Below are 16,992 nucleotides of genomic sequence, written 5' to 3'. Positions count from 1 at the left end.
TAGAAGATTACATAAAAGAAGATTACAAAATGTTACTGAGCAAAACTGTCTGGAATTTGGAAACAAAGGATTGCATGCTTCATCACTGTAAAGTACATCCAGGAACAAAAGCTCTAAAGGAATACTTGGAAAGCACTTTTGCAGATACCGATCCTGAGGATACAATTCAGTTGAAACAATGGACACACACTGACGGAGATACACTTGGAACCAGGAAAGTTACAGTGGAAGAATTCATTGAACTATTAGTTATGAAGCTTTTTGCCCTTTCTATTCACCACTACATTGCAAAGCATCAGGGGAAGCATTTGCAGTTCACTAAAGGTCTCAAACCAGGAGAACTGATTATATTAATGGATTTCGCTGAAAATTACCCCTTTATTGTCCAAGATGCAGTTCACAGGGAAAATAGCCAAGCTACAATACAGCCCTTTGTCATTTGCTACAAAGATAATGAAGACCTAAAAAGTGTCAGCTACTGCATAATCACTGATTTCCTCCGACATGACACAGTTGCAGTGCATGTGTTTTTAACGAACTGGATCAAATCCCTGAAGTGTATTTTTAAAGAAATTAAGCATATTCATTATTTTAGTGATGATTCTGCCACAGAGTACAAAAATTTTAAGAGCTTCCTAAATCTTTGCTACCATAAAAAAGATTTTGGCATTACTGCAGAATGGAATTTTTTTGGAACAAGCCATGGGAAATCACCATGTGATGGAATTAGAGGCACAGTTAAGCATTTAGCAGCAAGAGCTAGCCTTCAGTGCCAAATTGACAACAAAATCTCAACACCAACTGATCTGTTTGAATATTGTCAAAAAATGTGCATGACATTGAGTTTATTTATATTAAAAAATAAATTGTTGAAGATGCAAAAATTGAACACGAAAAACGTTTTAAGGATGGATGTACAGTGTCTGGTACAAGAGTCCCTCACCATTTTGTGGTAATTGATGAAAAACGACTTCAGATTCATAGAGTATTAAGTCATACATTGTCCTTTATAGCAAATGTTAACCGATATGCTAAAGTTGCTACTAAACATGTTGCCATTACTGAACTACAGCCTAGCCAGTATGTGGATTGCATTTATGACGGAAAATGGTGGACAGGAAATATCTGTGAACTTTCATGTGAAGAAAAAGATGCGTTGATTAATTCCATGCCTCCTCATGGAGCTGCTCAATCATTTCACTGGCCAACTAGAAGAGACATATGCAGGATTCCAGAACAAAAGATAACTGCAGTCATACCAGTTTCAGCTGCTTCAATGATGGGGTGGCAATACAGTTTTAGCTGGAAGCAATAGTTTTGGACATCAGCAACAAATTTAAATCATTTAACTTAAAAATTCCGCGTTACGGCTTGGGAACCATGAAGATACCCAGACGAGGCTTGGGAACCTGTTGGGTACCCACATTCAGGCTTGGGAACCTGCTAGACTCCCACCTTCAGTCTTGGGAACCTGCAGTAAAGAAACCTACCAATGGCTGACGTTGAATGGCTATCGGGCCCCTGGGCAATGGAGCTACCAGTCACTGTGATTAGTAGTGGCATAACCACCATGGACCAATGCAAGGATTTTTCTCGAATTACAAAAAATTTCAATAGCTTAGGTGCAATTTTTCCACATTATCCAAAGAGACACCAAACTGAAAATAATTTTTTCTAACAGAATGGTATTAATGAATGTAATGTGGTAGGTGCCCATTTTGTGACACATGGCTTTGAACACGGGTTTATTTTGATACATTCATGTTTTTTAGCTAATTCACAGAATGGTAGCACAGTAATTAAACACACACCTACACAGACAGTAGTTTGGCAAAAGACCACGTCCATAGTGCACTTTCTCCACTACTTATGCCTTGTTAAAGTATGCGACAAATTACTCACAACATGATTTGTTTCCCACTTTGAACTGCGATTATGCCAAATGCATTGCTTCTGAACTCTACTTCCATCATTTGTGTGTAGAGCACAAAAGTTGTACCACTACACCCAGGAACAAGAGCCTAGTTCTTTTACATTAGAAACAGTGGAATCCCAAACTTGAAGATTTCTTCGCGACTTTTCAATCTCGGAGAAAGTGGTCTTCACAAAAGTGGCTCTAGCACCTCAACCAAGTTACAGGTGAGCCTAAAACTTTGCATAAATGCATGTTGGGCCCTCAGGTTCATACAGTACAAAATTCATCAAAATTGAAGATGATTGAGCTGGGAGCCATAGGACACTTCACTTGGAATGAGCCATATGTAGATGTACTCTGGTATCTTCCATTCTTCAAGACATATGCTGCAGTTCCTACTCCAGACAGAATGAGCCCCAGAGCAGTTCGCATACTTCAGAGGAGATGAACAAATGATGCTTTTGTGGATGGCCCTACCCCATTTGCCACCAGTGGCTTCACCCTTACATCTTAAAGTGGTGTGCCCAAAGCATATTGGATTATGGACATGGGGTCGCAAACTTTAGCGGAGGTAAACTGCCTCGACATGCTCTGGGAGTTTTGTGCTACTGAAAGTAAGAATAAATGAGTCTGATTTGACTAGTGCATTTCTTTCAGCATCTCAGTGATACTCTCCCATTTCCTCTCTGGGAATATCTACAAGAGCCCTGCATGACACAATGCCCTTGCTATAGTTCAAGGTGGTTTGTAATTCTTCAAACCAATCACAAAGATTGTGGCCCAGTGACATGGTGCACTGTCATCCATAAAAATTCCAACATTGTTCGGGAACGTGACTGGCTGCAAATGGTCTCCAAGCACCCGAACATAACGATTTCCAGTCAATGATAGGTTCAGCTGGACCAAAGGACCCAGTCCATTCCATGTAAACAGCCTACACCATTACCGAGCCACCATCAGGCTGCAGAGTGCCTCATTAACAACTTGAGTACATGGGTTCGTGGGGTCTGTGCCACACTCGAAACCTACCATCAGCTCTTACCAGATGACACAGAGGCTCATCTGGACAGACCATGGTTTTCCAGTTGTCTAGGGTCCAACCAATATGGTCAAAAGCTCAGGAGTGGTGCTGCAGGCAATGCCATGCTGATAGCAATGGCACTTACACTGGTCATCTGCTGCCATAGCCCTTTAACACCAAATTTCACTGCATTGGCCTAATGGATACGGTTGTCATTCATCCTACATTGATTTCATGCAGTGTTGTTTGTGTGTAAAAACTGACAAGTCTACGCAAACGCTGCTGCTCTCAGTCTTTTAAGTGAAAGCCACCAGCCACTGCATTGCCCACGGTGAGTGGTAATGCCTGAAATTTGGTATTTTTGGTACATTCTTGACACTGTGAATATCAGAGTAATGAATTCCCTAATTATTTCCAAAATAGAATTTCCCATGTATCTAGTTCCAACTGCCATTCTGCGTTCAATTTATGACACACACAGCTATGCTATTTCTAGCATAAACCCCACTTTAATGTCAACTGACAAACATCTATACCTGTGTGAGCAGTGTTACATAGAGAGACTATTACCTGGACTATGTATTAGTAAACTTTTTGTATTGAGAAACTTATCACAGTAACATACAGCAACACTAACACTGCTATTCTTTACTGCATAAAATCACATGGGAAATCCAGTATCAGTATACACTGATTCTGAGCACTGTATCAATTCAGACACATTACTTGCTATTCAATACCAAATTAGACTGTTGTAAATTTGTGATTTAATCACAGTAACAGAAGCAGCAGACACTCAATGTTAAGATACCTTGAACACCTTTATTTTCAGATTCAAAAGTTGTAGTGACATAGTTTAGTCACATTTGAAATTGATGACAGGATTAGCAACACCAAAAAAATTACATTTGACACTGATGACAGATTAAGCAACACAGGAAAGAGCACATAAAGCAAAATAAATGGATACATCAGCAGTATAAAAGTATTCCCTGCATACACAGTTCTCTTCTAGCATATAAAATAAAATTTACAACCAGTAATAGACTGTATTCATAGATCAACACTCAGAAAATGGTATTTCACCATGACCTTAATCTCGATGTACTCAAAAACTTTGCTCATCACATCTTGTTGATATTATTCCTCGATTTTTAAGAAACTTACATTCATATTAACATAATTAGCTTAGACTAATATAGTAATAACTATACACAGATAATAACAAACTGGAATACAATGCAATTACTGATGGTTTCACTCTAGTTCCAAAGTATTCCATTTCTAGATAAATAAATATGAACTAGAGATTAATCACAACAGGATATGTACTGTTGGACCAATTTTTAAGATAATTTCTGCAGATTCTCTAGTTTCACTGTCCTCCTTGAGCAGAAGGAGTGTATGTGAACAATACAACCATCACCCAAATGTGAAGAAGAATCTGTAAAAATTAAGAAAAGAAATGGTAAGTACAATACAAGATCAAGAATCTACCTACACTGAAAGATTCTTTTCCATAATTTTGGGTGTTATTTGCTTACCATGTAAGAAAATACTAATACTCGGGCCAATGGGTACCTCCTTAAAAAGACACCAGTCCTAATACTGACAGCATCAAGTGTTGTATAAGCCCTTTTTACTCTGCGTGTCACTCCCGTGTCAAATGGTGATTCGACAAAAAGGCTGGGGACTTGAGCCTTGGCTGTAAACACACATTCACCTTCTTAATGCACCAAATAGAAGCAGAGTTAACACATACAAAAATGGCAATTTAAGTTTATGATGCTATTTAGTTGTTTTATTTCTGAATCTTGATTAGTTACAAAATAAAAGTATATAAAATGGTGTCATTTTACAGTACATGGAACACAAGATATGATGGAATAATCATTTAATGCAGAGTATAAGGCAGAGATGGACAGAATTTGAATAAATTTCTATCTAGATAATTATATAAATAAATAGATAACTAAAAAAATTTTATTTGCGAATAACGTGATTACTTCTCTCTGCGAATGCACGTGTTATTTTTCATCATGTGACTAATGAATAAAGTAGCCTACCACCACATTTTCTTTTTTTATTTATCGATTGGTACTGTGATGTGCATAGGCAGAGTTTCTTCCTATAGCTTGACAGCCTTTCTGTAGGACTGGTCCTCCCTCCCCCCCATAATCACTTGGAGAGTGGGACAGCCACAGCTGTATAAACCCACCACCATCCAACTGCACGGCATGGCAGTTGTTGCAGTTATTTAATTATTCAAATGCTCTTTTCTCTCCTGATGTCTTAACACATGTACTATCGTCCTGCCCCTTCTCCTTGTTAGTATTATCCATATGTTATTTTCCTGCACAGAACTACCACATTTCTGATCTTATCAGTCCACTTAATTTTCTGTAACCTTCTAAAGCACTAAATATCAACCACTTTGATTCTCTTCTTTTCTGGTTTTCCCACAGATCATGATTAACTTCCATACAATGCTGTGTTCTGCAATGAATCTTGCCTCTTCGGAACTTTCGTACAATTGAAATGTTTGATTCCATATAAATTTTGGCCAGACTCTGGTTAATTTTCATATTTAAATTATATATCTCACATCTGAAGATATTTTTGAACCTATCTAATTGGCAGAAGACTAATTTTCTGGTAATATATTTTTATTATTCATACCAATCCATTTCATAATATCTATCTTGAACCGTGAAAAGCAGTAATCACAATTGTCAACTTAAATGATCAAAGAACCAGTTTACAGCAAAAATAATACTATTATATGCTTCAGGTTTTATGCAAGCAAAATTTGACTCCTTTTGTAATTTTTCTAAGTTTAATTATTGATTACAAAATAAAACTTATACAATGACAGGAAGCTGCTATCTTTCACATTGTCAAAATTTACAACTTTATTTTATTAACCATTAGGCCCATGAATCTTCACATAAATAATAATTTTCATAAAACATTATATAAATTAAATATGAGAAACAACTTCACTTAAGACAGTCATGTTAATACTTGTTTGGACTACATCCTGTTCAGGAAGGTACTGGAAACTTTGTTTGTAATACTTATAGATAATTTTGTCATGAACTCTTTAGAGTTGTTTTAAAAAGGTTCAGAGGAAAGAGGGTTTAGCATCTGTTGAGTTTGGCACATGTTACTCTCTGATCAACTCAGTCTTTGTTTAGCTCAAGAATTTAGCACAATGTATACTTAAGAAGTGCTGTTGTAAAAAGTACATCAAGAACATAGCAGCAAATGAAGATTGTGTTTAAAAGCCACAGAATGTTCCAGCAACTTGTCATTTAAAAAAAAAACTGGACCAAACATTCCGAAATTTTATATAGGTGCAAATAAGGCTGCCTAGACAATGAGACCAACTTAGCAAGGTAAGTAATATTTATCTATAAATATAATATACTTTCTCTTACATACTAATTTAAGCATTGTCAGAACTATCATATAGGTACAACCACGTATGCACGCAAAGTTAAATTCTTCATTATATAGAAGCATTAAGTGGAAGGGAGTTACATTGTATGTGGGGGTGTCAGATAGAATAAAGACAATATTAGCTAGAATATTAACAGTGTTTTCATTTCGCAGAACAATTTGTGAAATAATGATACTAACAAGGGAAGTCTCTAAGCTTAAACAGGAATTTGGTGTTCCAATAGTATTTAGAAGCTTTACGTACAATGGCGATTAGAACTATGAAAGCATTCAATTGTGTTACTCTTAGATTGCCTACTGTCTGACGGTAAAAACGTACATAAGGTTCTTTGAGAAAATTCATGAAACAAAATGCATACTCAGGATAGGCACTATTGTCGAAAGCAATCTGGACAATTCTCAGAATCATATTATTGACCTGCAAAATCAAATGCTACTTTAATCACATTCTTGAGTTCAGCAACATGTGCAGGAGTGTTGTAGCCAGCTGTTTACAAGGAATTCTGAAGCATAGGCTGATACACTGAGCAGGCAGGTGGTTATCAATAATAAAATGCATTTCATAATGAATATTCTGTTTCCTAATTTAGTGTCAGAGTCACTGCAGAAAGTCCTTATAGAGTATTTTATCCTTCTTCCATACACACCGAAGAGCCAAAGAAACTGGTACACTCACCTACTATTGAGTAGGGCCCCTGCAAGCACGCGCAAGTGCCGCAACAGGACATGCCATGGACTCTACTAATGTCTGAAGTAGTACTGGAGGGAACTGACACTGTAAATCCTACAGGGCTGCCCATAAATCCGTAAGAGTATGAGGGAGTGGAGACCTCTTTTGAACAGCATGTTGTAAGGCGTCTCAGATTGCTCAATTATGTTCATGTCTGGGGAGTTTGGTGACCAGCAGAAGTGTTTAAATTCTGAAGAGTGTTCTTGGAGCCACTCTGTAGCAATTCTAGACATGTGGGGTGGTGCATTGTCCTGCTGGAATTGACCAAGTCCATTGGAATGCACAATGGACATGGATGGATTCAGGTGATCAGACAGGATGTCAGAGTCGTATCTAGATGTATCAGGGGTCCCATATCACTTCAACTGCAAACACCCCACACCATTACAGAGCCTCCAACAGCTTCAAGAGTCCTCTGCTGACATCCAGGGTCCATGGAGTTAAGAGGTTGTGTCCATACCCGTACACGTACATCCACTCAATAAAATTTGGAACGACACTTGTTCAAGCACGCAACATGTTTCCAGTCATCAACAGTCCAACATCAGTGTTGATGAACCCAGGCAAGGCATAAAGCTTTGTGTCATGCAGTAATCAAGGGTACACGAATGGGTGTTCGGCTCCGAAAGCCTATATCAATGATGTTTCATTGATGGCCCAGAATTGAAATCTGCAGCAATTTGCAGAAGGGTTTTACTTCTGTAACGCTGAATGATTCTCTTCAGTCATCGTTGGTCCTGTTCTTGCATGATCTTTTTCCAGCTGCAGCGATGTCGGAGATTTGATGTCTTAGTGGATTCCTCATATTCAAAGTACTCTTGTGAAATGGTGGTACGGGAAAATCTCCACTTCATCACTACCTTGGAGATGCTGTGCCCCATTGCTCATGCGCCGACTATAATACCACGTTCAAACTCACTTAAATCTTGATAACCTGCCATTGTAGCTACAGTAACCAATCTAACAACTGCACCAGACACTTGTAATCTCCACTTCATCACTACCTTGGAGATGCTGTGCCCCATTGCTCATGCGCTGACTATAATACCACGTTCAAACTCACTTAAATCTTGATAACCTGCCATTGTAGCTACAGTAACCAATCTAACAACTGCACCAGACACTTGTAATCTTATATAGGCATTGCCGACCACAGCACGGTATTCTGCCTGAACTATATACCTCCATATCTGAATAAGCATGCCTATACCAATTTCTTTTGTGCCTCAGAGTGTCTTATATATAAGACAAGTAAATCCAGAGGCTATACGTATTTTGTTGTTTTTGGTGGAATGGTCATCTATTCCATGTCTCTACCTGCAAATGAATCATTTGTCCAACATCTATTTTATAGCCATGTCTTTTACTGGATGAAGAACAGACTAAGCCAATTGTTGATTTTTCTCCATTTTCAGAAGTCAGTTCATAACTAAATCCATTTGGAATAAAACAATACCAGTCGCCATTTTTTAGGTTCTATTTTTAGGCTACTAGTTTCGACGATACACTACGTCATCTTCAGCCCTGCTTCAATCGAGTAACCTTCCTGTTACAAAATACAACAGCACTTTTAATTCGTCTCAGAATGATTATTAAGGGGAATGCGTGCTCCTTGGACAACTGTCAAAGCTGCTGACAGTTGTCCAAAGAGCACACATGCCTGTAATAATCATTACAGGACCATTTAAAAGTGCTGCCGTATTTTGTAACATGAAGGTTGCTGAATTAAAGCAGGCCTGAAGATGACGTAGTGGATCGTCGAAACTGGTGGCCTAAAAATAAAACCTAAATAACGGCAGTTGGCATTGTTTAATTGGATACTCCAGACAGAACATGGAGTTACATTCATCAAATCCATTTGGATCAGTTTTCCAAATGCAGTATGACTGTATCTGGAAACCTCCAGTTTTCTGGTTTAATTCTTTGACAAACCGGGCCCTAAACTGGCAAATATTTTGGTCTTCCTCTTGTTCTCTGGCTGTCATGAAAGTACAGCTGTGTCTACAGAAAATTCTGTATTCTTCATTGAGGCATACTATGAAAGCTGCACAGTATTTAAAACTTGTGCGCCCAGTTTCTCTTGCTTTTTGAATTGCCCAAAATTTCCTTCATTCCTTGTTAGTTCAAATTAGGATAGAATGGGTTGTTTCATCTCCATTTCTTTGACTGTCTTGTTTCCTCTAAAAGAATATTCATTATGTCTTTTTTGTTTTTTTTTGTTTTTTGCAGGTAATCAAATGTTGCTTTGATGTTTAGTGTGCTTTTTATACATGGATATTTCTTCAATAATAAGCTGTACGCTGCAACTTTACATGGAGGTGTATGGTAATTATCATAAATACATTTAGGACATTATTCTGAAAATTTTGTTAAAATATTGACAGTATTGGACTTATTTTCTTCTGGTGGAGGTTCATAGTCACCTGAACTGTTTGCTTCTCTTTGAGGAGTACTATTCCTGCCACTGCCAAGTGGACTATATAAAATATTTTTTTATTTCTGCTGGTATACTATGGTAAAAGTAAAATTAATACATGAGAGATAATGTAAGTTAAATAAAAGTAATATGATAAGCAGAGACATGACTATAAATTTTTATCACAAGTATCAGCTATTTTCAGTTAATTCACATATAATGTGAAGTATTTCAGTCAATGTAAAAAAAAACAACTGGTATGTAAAAAGTTAAGACTTTATCCTGAGGTGTGTGATATTGATAATTATGCTGGATTTAGTATTGGTAACATGGTAAGGAGGAAATGAATATTATGCTACTATCATGTTGTTTCTATATGGTAGGGTTATTGCTGTTGATGATGATTAGTGGTGAACTGTGAAGTGAAGAGAATATTTTGTGAGGAGTGATGATTAATGGAAATGCATTAGGTCTTTAGATTAATATGATGATGATGATGATGTAGAGTATGGAAATATAATGTTAATAAAGCAATGGATTAGGAACTTAGTGGCATGAATGGTAGTAATTTACATTCAGGAAATCATGTAAGTAGTTATGCCTAAGTATTTGTATCTGAAGAAAGTTGTCAAGAAAGAGTCTCATACAAGAGTGGGGGGAAAAAAGGCTGAGATTTGCAAATATGAAAGTACAGAGCAATGTAAAATAATAATGATTTAACTACACTAGTAACTGAAATGAAAAATTATGATTCCCATCGATGTTAAGATAGAATGACATAGAATCAAAGTAGAAACCCAATAATATAGGAAAAAAATTCTAATATACACTGAGATGGTAATTAGAGGATGTGGAAAATGTAATTCAAAAACAAAAATGTGAGTTGTAGTTGGAAAAAGATTCCTTACTAAAAACAATACATTTACTTTGTTACTGATGAAAAATATTTTTTATATAACATAATCTTAAGTGTACTTTGTACGTCCATTCTGTCTGTATGCTAAGGAAATTTGTACGTAATATTTGTATCTTTTTACTCGATGCCACCATAGACTATATAATTTATTTTTGTTTGTGAATATTACTTCACCAATTTGGATTTCCTTGATGCAATGTTTTTCTCTTACTCATCTGTTCATCTTTTTATAATCACATTACACTATACATTTATCTTCTACTTTCTTAGTATAAAAAACCAGATGCTTTCTGTAACAGTCTAATAATACACAATTATTAAATATGATGAATTAAAAATATATTTGGGGAAACTGGAAAGCAGAAAAATACGATTTATTTGCAGTTTATATTAGGAAACCTCCAATATGTAAAACATTCTAAGTATTTCTGGATTTTTTCATTGTTTATGTATCTAATTTGTGAACCCAAATAAGAAATGGGAAATTTTTTTGTCACGGATTACTTAAGCTATAATTACTTAAGCTATAATCTACTACTATGTACTACTGTTATTTGGAATTAACTGAAAAAAAAAAATATTTGAAATTACTGTCATGTTGGGAAGCTTAACATATATTTTGAAAAGAAAGTTTAAATTTTTACATAAAGAAATGTTATACTGAGATAATGTTACTATATCTATCCAGTGTTAGTAATACAAAAATATCTTTCGTGAATGAAAACTGTCTAAAGAAAAATGAAAAATTTTGTAAACTCTGTCATTTCAGTATTACTGTGGTGTTTTTGTGAGAAAAAGATAATAGAGAGTGGTGTTTTTCAGAAAAAAGCAAAGCTAATGGTTATATGAAGTACATAAAAATCAGTTATGATGCAAAATATATATTTCTTGGTTTAAAACTAATGTTGTACAATTATGAATGGAATGTAGAAATTATAATTCAGAGCAATTTTTCTATTTCAGGTATATTTATGATATTATGAAGAAGTTTTGTGAAATGTTCTGTAAAGCTAATGAAGTTTATGTTGAACTGAATTTTTGAGAGATGATTCATAGTATTGTGAAGTACAGCGATTCTTCGATGTTTCAGGTTTATGATACTGTGATGAGGTTTATTCCACAATATGTGTAATGATTCTGCAGTTGTGCAGACATTATGGAACTGAAATGTTAGGGACTTAATGGTATTCTGTTTGGTAATGCACTGTGCTTTTGCTTATGATGGTGTGCCGTATAATATTCTAAGATGGCCAGTAAGGCCTTCATCAAGAACAGACCTTCCCCCCCCCCCCCCCCCCCCCCACACACACACACACACACAAAACTTAGATGATGATGATTATGAACATTGGTATATAGTTATATTCTTGATGTTTATGAAGTTTGAGCTGGATGTGATTTGTTGGTAATATCTGAATTTTAATTAACGACTGTACGATTACACAGCATTGGTGTGAGAAAGAGTTAGCCTTGGTATGAAATGGCTTATATGAAGAGCTAAATATGTTGTTGCCAACTATATGAAAATTTTCAATGCCATCTGACTTTGTGAAAGTACAGCTTGGGGGATTGTACAGTGTAAAATAAATTGGTGAATTATTATGGTGAAAATACCTACCACATGTGACTTGTTTTACTAAAATGTGAGATTATTTGGACCAAGGCAACTGCCTGATGAGAATATTCCTTGAGATTTTAGAGGATTATTACTGTGTATAATATTTTTTTATGAAATGTGTTCTTACTGCTTTACATCAATATTTTACAACTGTGGTACCACAGCAAAACTCAAAAATTTATTTGAAATTTAAAAAGCTTAATGATCTTAATTCTTTGATGTTTACTACTTTATCCAATGGCTTGTTGTCCTGTGGATTACTATTTTACGTTTTTACCTCTATGGTTACATACAACTGATAGATTTCAGTGCTAAGCAAGTAGTACAATCCCTAGCTGGGTGACTGTATTTGTAGTTACGAAATCTTATCTGTAAAATCATAAGAAAGTTATTCAAAATGTCTTTTACTAAACATCAGTTCAAGAACACTTCATCCAGTTTTGGAAAGTGGTCCAGAATCACATTAGTACAATCCAATTGTATTGTACTGTAATTCTCAGGGAAATGTTTTCCAGGACATTAATTTTTCTTGTATTTCTCTTCATACAATCCTTGTATCTAGTATGTAGTGGAGGATCAAATTATGTCTTACAATCAGTTATTTTTTTCGATTCTACTAAAAATGTTATTTCCATGTGCTATGAAACTATATTTGTGCCATTTGCCAGTGTACAATTGAGTAAAAGAAATTGAAATAATTGAATATCACTATGTAGACATTTTATGAACATGTAAATTTTCTTTATTGTATGACTATTAAAATAATTTTATGGTTTTGAGGATTCTATGGAGCCACTTCAGTGCTCCAGTGAGCTAAGACAGACTTACGACACAGAAAGCCATTGTAAACTTTCTCCTATAACTGTCCAATTGCTAGATATACACGAAATTATGAAAAAGGTCTTTCAAAATCAAGGGTTCCATAACTCTCAACTTTTGATAAAAGTTTTTATAAAACACCTAATTTTCATGTGAGATATATTCCTTGGAGCTTTCTCACTTCAACTGAAATGTTCAATTCTGTATAAATTTTGGTTAGATTTGAGTTAAATTTTATACTTAAATTAAATATTCCACATCTAAAGATATTTTTAACACATCTGACTGCTAAAGGACTATTGTTCTGGAAATATATTTTTGATTAAATCAACAGTCAAGACCGCTATAACATTTGCTTATTATGACTGGTTTTGGCTTATATTAAAGCCATCCTCAGATTTTTTGGCTCTCTATGACTGGTGCTGACACCACCTCAGTTTTTTCATGTGATACCATTATCGTATACTGTGTAAGAGTGTGGTATTGTGACAAAACTGAAGAGCCATCAGCACTTGCCATACCAGGCCAAAAAATATGAGGATGGCTGTAACAGAAGCTGAAACCGATCATAATAAGCAAATGTTATTGTGATCTCGACTGTTGTTCTAATCAAATTTAGTACCAGATCACTGTGCTCCAAGGACAATGTTGTCTATATTTATGTAATATATTATTATTATTATTATTATTATTATTATTATTATTATTATTATTATAGATCCATTTCGTAATATCGATCTTGAACCACAAAAATTAATAATCACAACTGTCAACTTAAATGATCAGAAAACCACTTTACACTGAAAATAATAATGTGATGCTTCAGATTTTATGCATACAAAATTTCTACCTCCATTTATAATTCTTTTAATTTTATTACGGATTATAAAATAAATCTTATACGACAACAGGAAGCTGCAATTTTTTGTACTGTCAAAATCTGCAACTTTTGTTATAAACCATTTAGTGAGTCATATAAATCTTCGCATAAATAATGATTTCCAGGAAACATTTTATAAATTAAATAGGAGAAAGAATTTCAGTTAGTACTTATCTGGCCTACAGCCTGCTCTAGAAGGTACTGGAAACTGGGTTTGTAATATTTATTGAGAATTTTGGCATGAACTGTGTAGAGTTGCTTTAGAAAGGTTCAGAGGAGAGTGGGTTCAGGAGCTCTTGAGTTTGGCACATGTTATTCTCTGATCAACGAAGCTCTTTGTTTAGCTCAAGAACGTTGCACAATGCATATTTAAGATGTGCTGTTGTAAAAAGAATGTCAAAAACATAGTAACACACGAAGTCTGTGTTTAAAGGTCACATAATATTCCAGCAACTCGTTATTTCAAAAAACACCTGGACCAAATATTCCAAAAGTTTATATAGGAGCAAAGAAGCCAACCCAGACACCGACATGACTTAGCAGGATAAGTAATATTTATCAGCAAATTTAATATAATTTAAACGTTGTCAAAACTATTGTATAGTTACAACAGTGTACACACACAAAGTTGAATTCTTTGTTATGTATGAACATTATATACAAGGTAGTTATAGCTCTAAACGTAATTTCTATGAACTTTCTTCTCAAATTCAGTTCAATGGTGGGTACTAGATGACTCCTTTTGCCTAGAAATGCCCTCTTTGCCTACGGTAGTCTACGTATTGTGTCTTCCATGCTTCCTGTGTCATATCTTATTTTGCTGATAGCAGACTACTACTCTGTCTACTTCATGGTCCCCAATTTTGATTCTAAGTTTACTGCTGATCTTATTCCTGCTACTCCTGATTACTTCTGTCTTTCAATGTCAATACATAGTGAGTCTTCATTTGCCTGTCCATACCAATCAACAGATCCTACAATTCTTCACTTTCACTGATATTAGGAAAGTCATCAGCAAATCTTATCACTGACATTTACGTTCACGGTGAAAAATTATCAATAATAAGATGACACTGCTATAGTTGTCAGAGAACTGAGATTTAAGAAGTACACATGAAATTTATGAAATTGACAGTTAAAGCTTGTGTTTACAATAAATAACCTTTTATTGTAACTGGTGCTGGAAATTTTTCTGCACCCTATAGAGAAACAGTCACAGAGTTCTATACTATGGATAAAATTTACTTAATGTTATTTAGTCAGGTATTACGAACTGTCAATGCATTAAGAACATGTTAAATCAAGATGATGACCATTCAAGCAACCAAATTCAACCAAAACTGCCTTTTGTCTAAAGTAATACCACGCAAAATTAATTTTAATGTTAGGAGCCTCACTAAGTCAGCCAAAACAGTAAAGTCAAAGTGTGAACTGATTGGTTAAAAACTGAAATCAAATCATTATACAGACACGAAGATGCCCTTAAACAAATGCTCAAACTCCACTTGGCTCTAAGCAACTCCTTGACTCCAAAGCAATTTGTGCGTATTTTAGATAACATTAAAAATTGTGTGCGAAGAACAACTAGTTGTGTCAACTAGGCATAATCAGAAATTACTAGCAAATTACTAGCTGTCAATCCTAACAAACTACAAAGAGTAAAATCTCCTACCACATCAGAACAAAGGTTTTATGGCAGGGTGGTTAATTCAACCACTATCAAACTTGACAAAAACAAAACCGAATTACTTGAGAAGGGTCTCAAACATAATATCCCACCAATACTCACTGACAATAATATGAAAGAATTAATTGACTGCTCTAAAATGGCATGTGGCTCAGCTAAAATAAACAATAATGAAAACATTAGTATTGGGCTGCAAGTTAAGAATATTATACACAAAAACTTACAAAACCAAAAATCATGTAACTATGATTCCAAACTGCTCAGGGATATTAATAGAAAACTATCTGAAAACAAAGCTCTGGTAGGCAAACTGACAAGAGGAACTCAGCTGTTGTTATGTGTGAATTTGAATATATTAACAACCTCTAGAATGTTTCCATAATAACATCATGCATGAAATACACAGTGACCCCACATCCAGCTTAAGGAACTACTGAAATCTTCTGACTTCCTGCATCTGACTCTGATGTTCTAAAATGCCTTGTCATGAATCCATCGACACCAAAACTATATTTGCAGCCAAAGAATCATAAATACAATTGTCCTATATGCCAACCCAAGAAACAGTCCAGCATATTTTATCAGCAAGAAACAAAGACATTCCCAGTAACTTTTATACCTACGAAAATTTTTCAATCAAGAATAGCTATGAACTTATTGAACATATCAAAGACTTACCAATACCAGGAAGTGCCAAATTTGCTTCAATGGACATAGTAGACCTTTACACCAACATTCCTATACATGCCACTATTCAGATAATTAAAAACAACCAATTAAAACCCAAATGTTATCTAAGACTGAAATATATGAACTCACTGAACTGCTAAAACTAATCCTATCACACGATTATTTTATTTTTAATAACAAAATACATAAACAAGATGATGTTCTTCCAATGGGCAGTAGTTTGGCAGGAATACTTACATTAACCACTTAGAAAATAAATTTTTCCGATCAGATTGCTCACTTGAAAATAAAGTAATATACTGCTAAAGGTATGTGGATGATACTATTATCTTGTACAAAGATACAACTAAGGAGACAGAGAAACTTGTTAATGGTCTCAGCAGCATGCACAACAACAACTTCACTGTAGAACATCAAGTAGATAAGGGAATCAATTTTCTTGACCTTAGAATATCTAATGTAAACAGCAAACATGCCTTCCAGATTTACAGAAAACCCACCACTAGTGATGTTGTCATTAACAATTCCCCATGTCATCCAGTACAACACAAAATGGCATTCTTCAGATCTACACTTAACCGCACACATAAAATCCCACTCAGCCGACATGACGAACAAAAAGAAATTAATTTTATCAAAGAAACTGTACATAGAAATGGAGACAACCCAGATGTAATTGATAAACTTAACAACAAAATCAAAAGACACAATTCACTCCTCCTAAATCAGATTTGTTAGAAGGAAAAAACATATTCGCCCGCATACCCTTTATGGGTAAAATTTCATACCAAATCGCAAACCTCTTTTGGAAAACTGCTATTCAAATTTATTTTAGCAC

General features: G+C 35.1%; 1 protein-coding gene across 3 annotated transcripts in view; it reads right to left on the bottom strand.

The window, feature by feature from the left end:
• Positions 1 to 3,738: 3,738 nt before the first annotated feature.
• The window catches only part of LOC126298005 (golgin subfamily A member 5), a 94,528-nt gene continuing 81,274 nt past the window's right edge, over positions 3,739 to 16,992 (bottom strand). For all 3 annotated transcript variants that reach the window (XM_049989324.1, XM_049989323.1, XM_049989325.1), the window contains 2 exons: positions 4,481 to 4,641; positions 3,739 to 4,380 (listed from right to left, as the gene is read on the bottom strand). In XM_049989324.1, coding sequence (XP_049845281.1) covers positions 4,312 to 4,380; positions 4,481 to 4,641 — 230 coding nt within the window. In that variant the 3' untranslated portion in view covers positions 3,739 to 4,311. The remainder of the gene's footprint in view (positions 4,381 to 4,480; positions 4,642 to 16,992) is intronic.

The sequence above is a fragment of the Schistocerca gregaria genome, chromosome X (assembly GCF_023897955.1).
Source record: "Schistocerca gregaria isolate iqSchGreg1 chromosome X, iqSchGreg1.2, whole genome shotgun sequence".
Classification (NCBI taxonomy): domain Eukaryota; kingdom Metazoa; phylum Arthropoda; class Insecta; order Orthoptera; family Acrididae; genus Schistocerca; species Schistocerca gregaria.
Note: the sequence above shows the minus strand (reverse complement) of the source record. Positions and strands in the feature narration are given on the sequence as shown.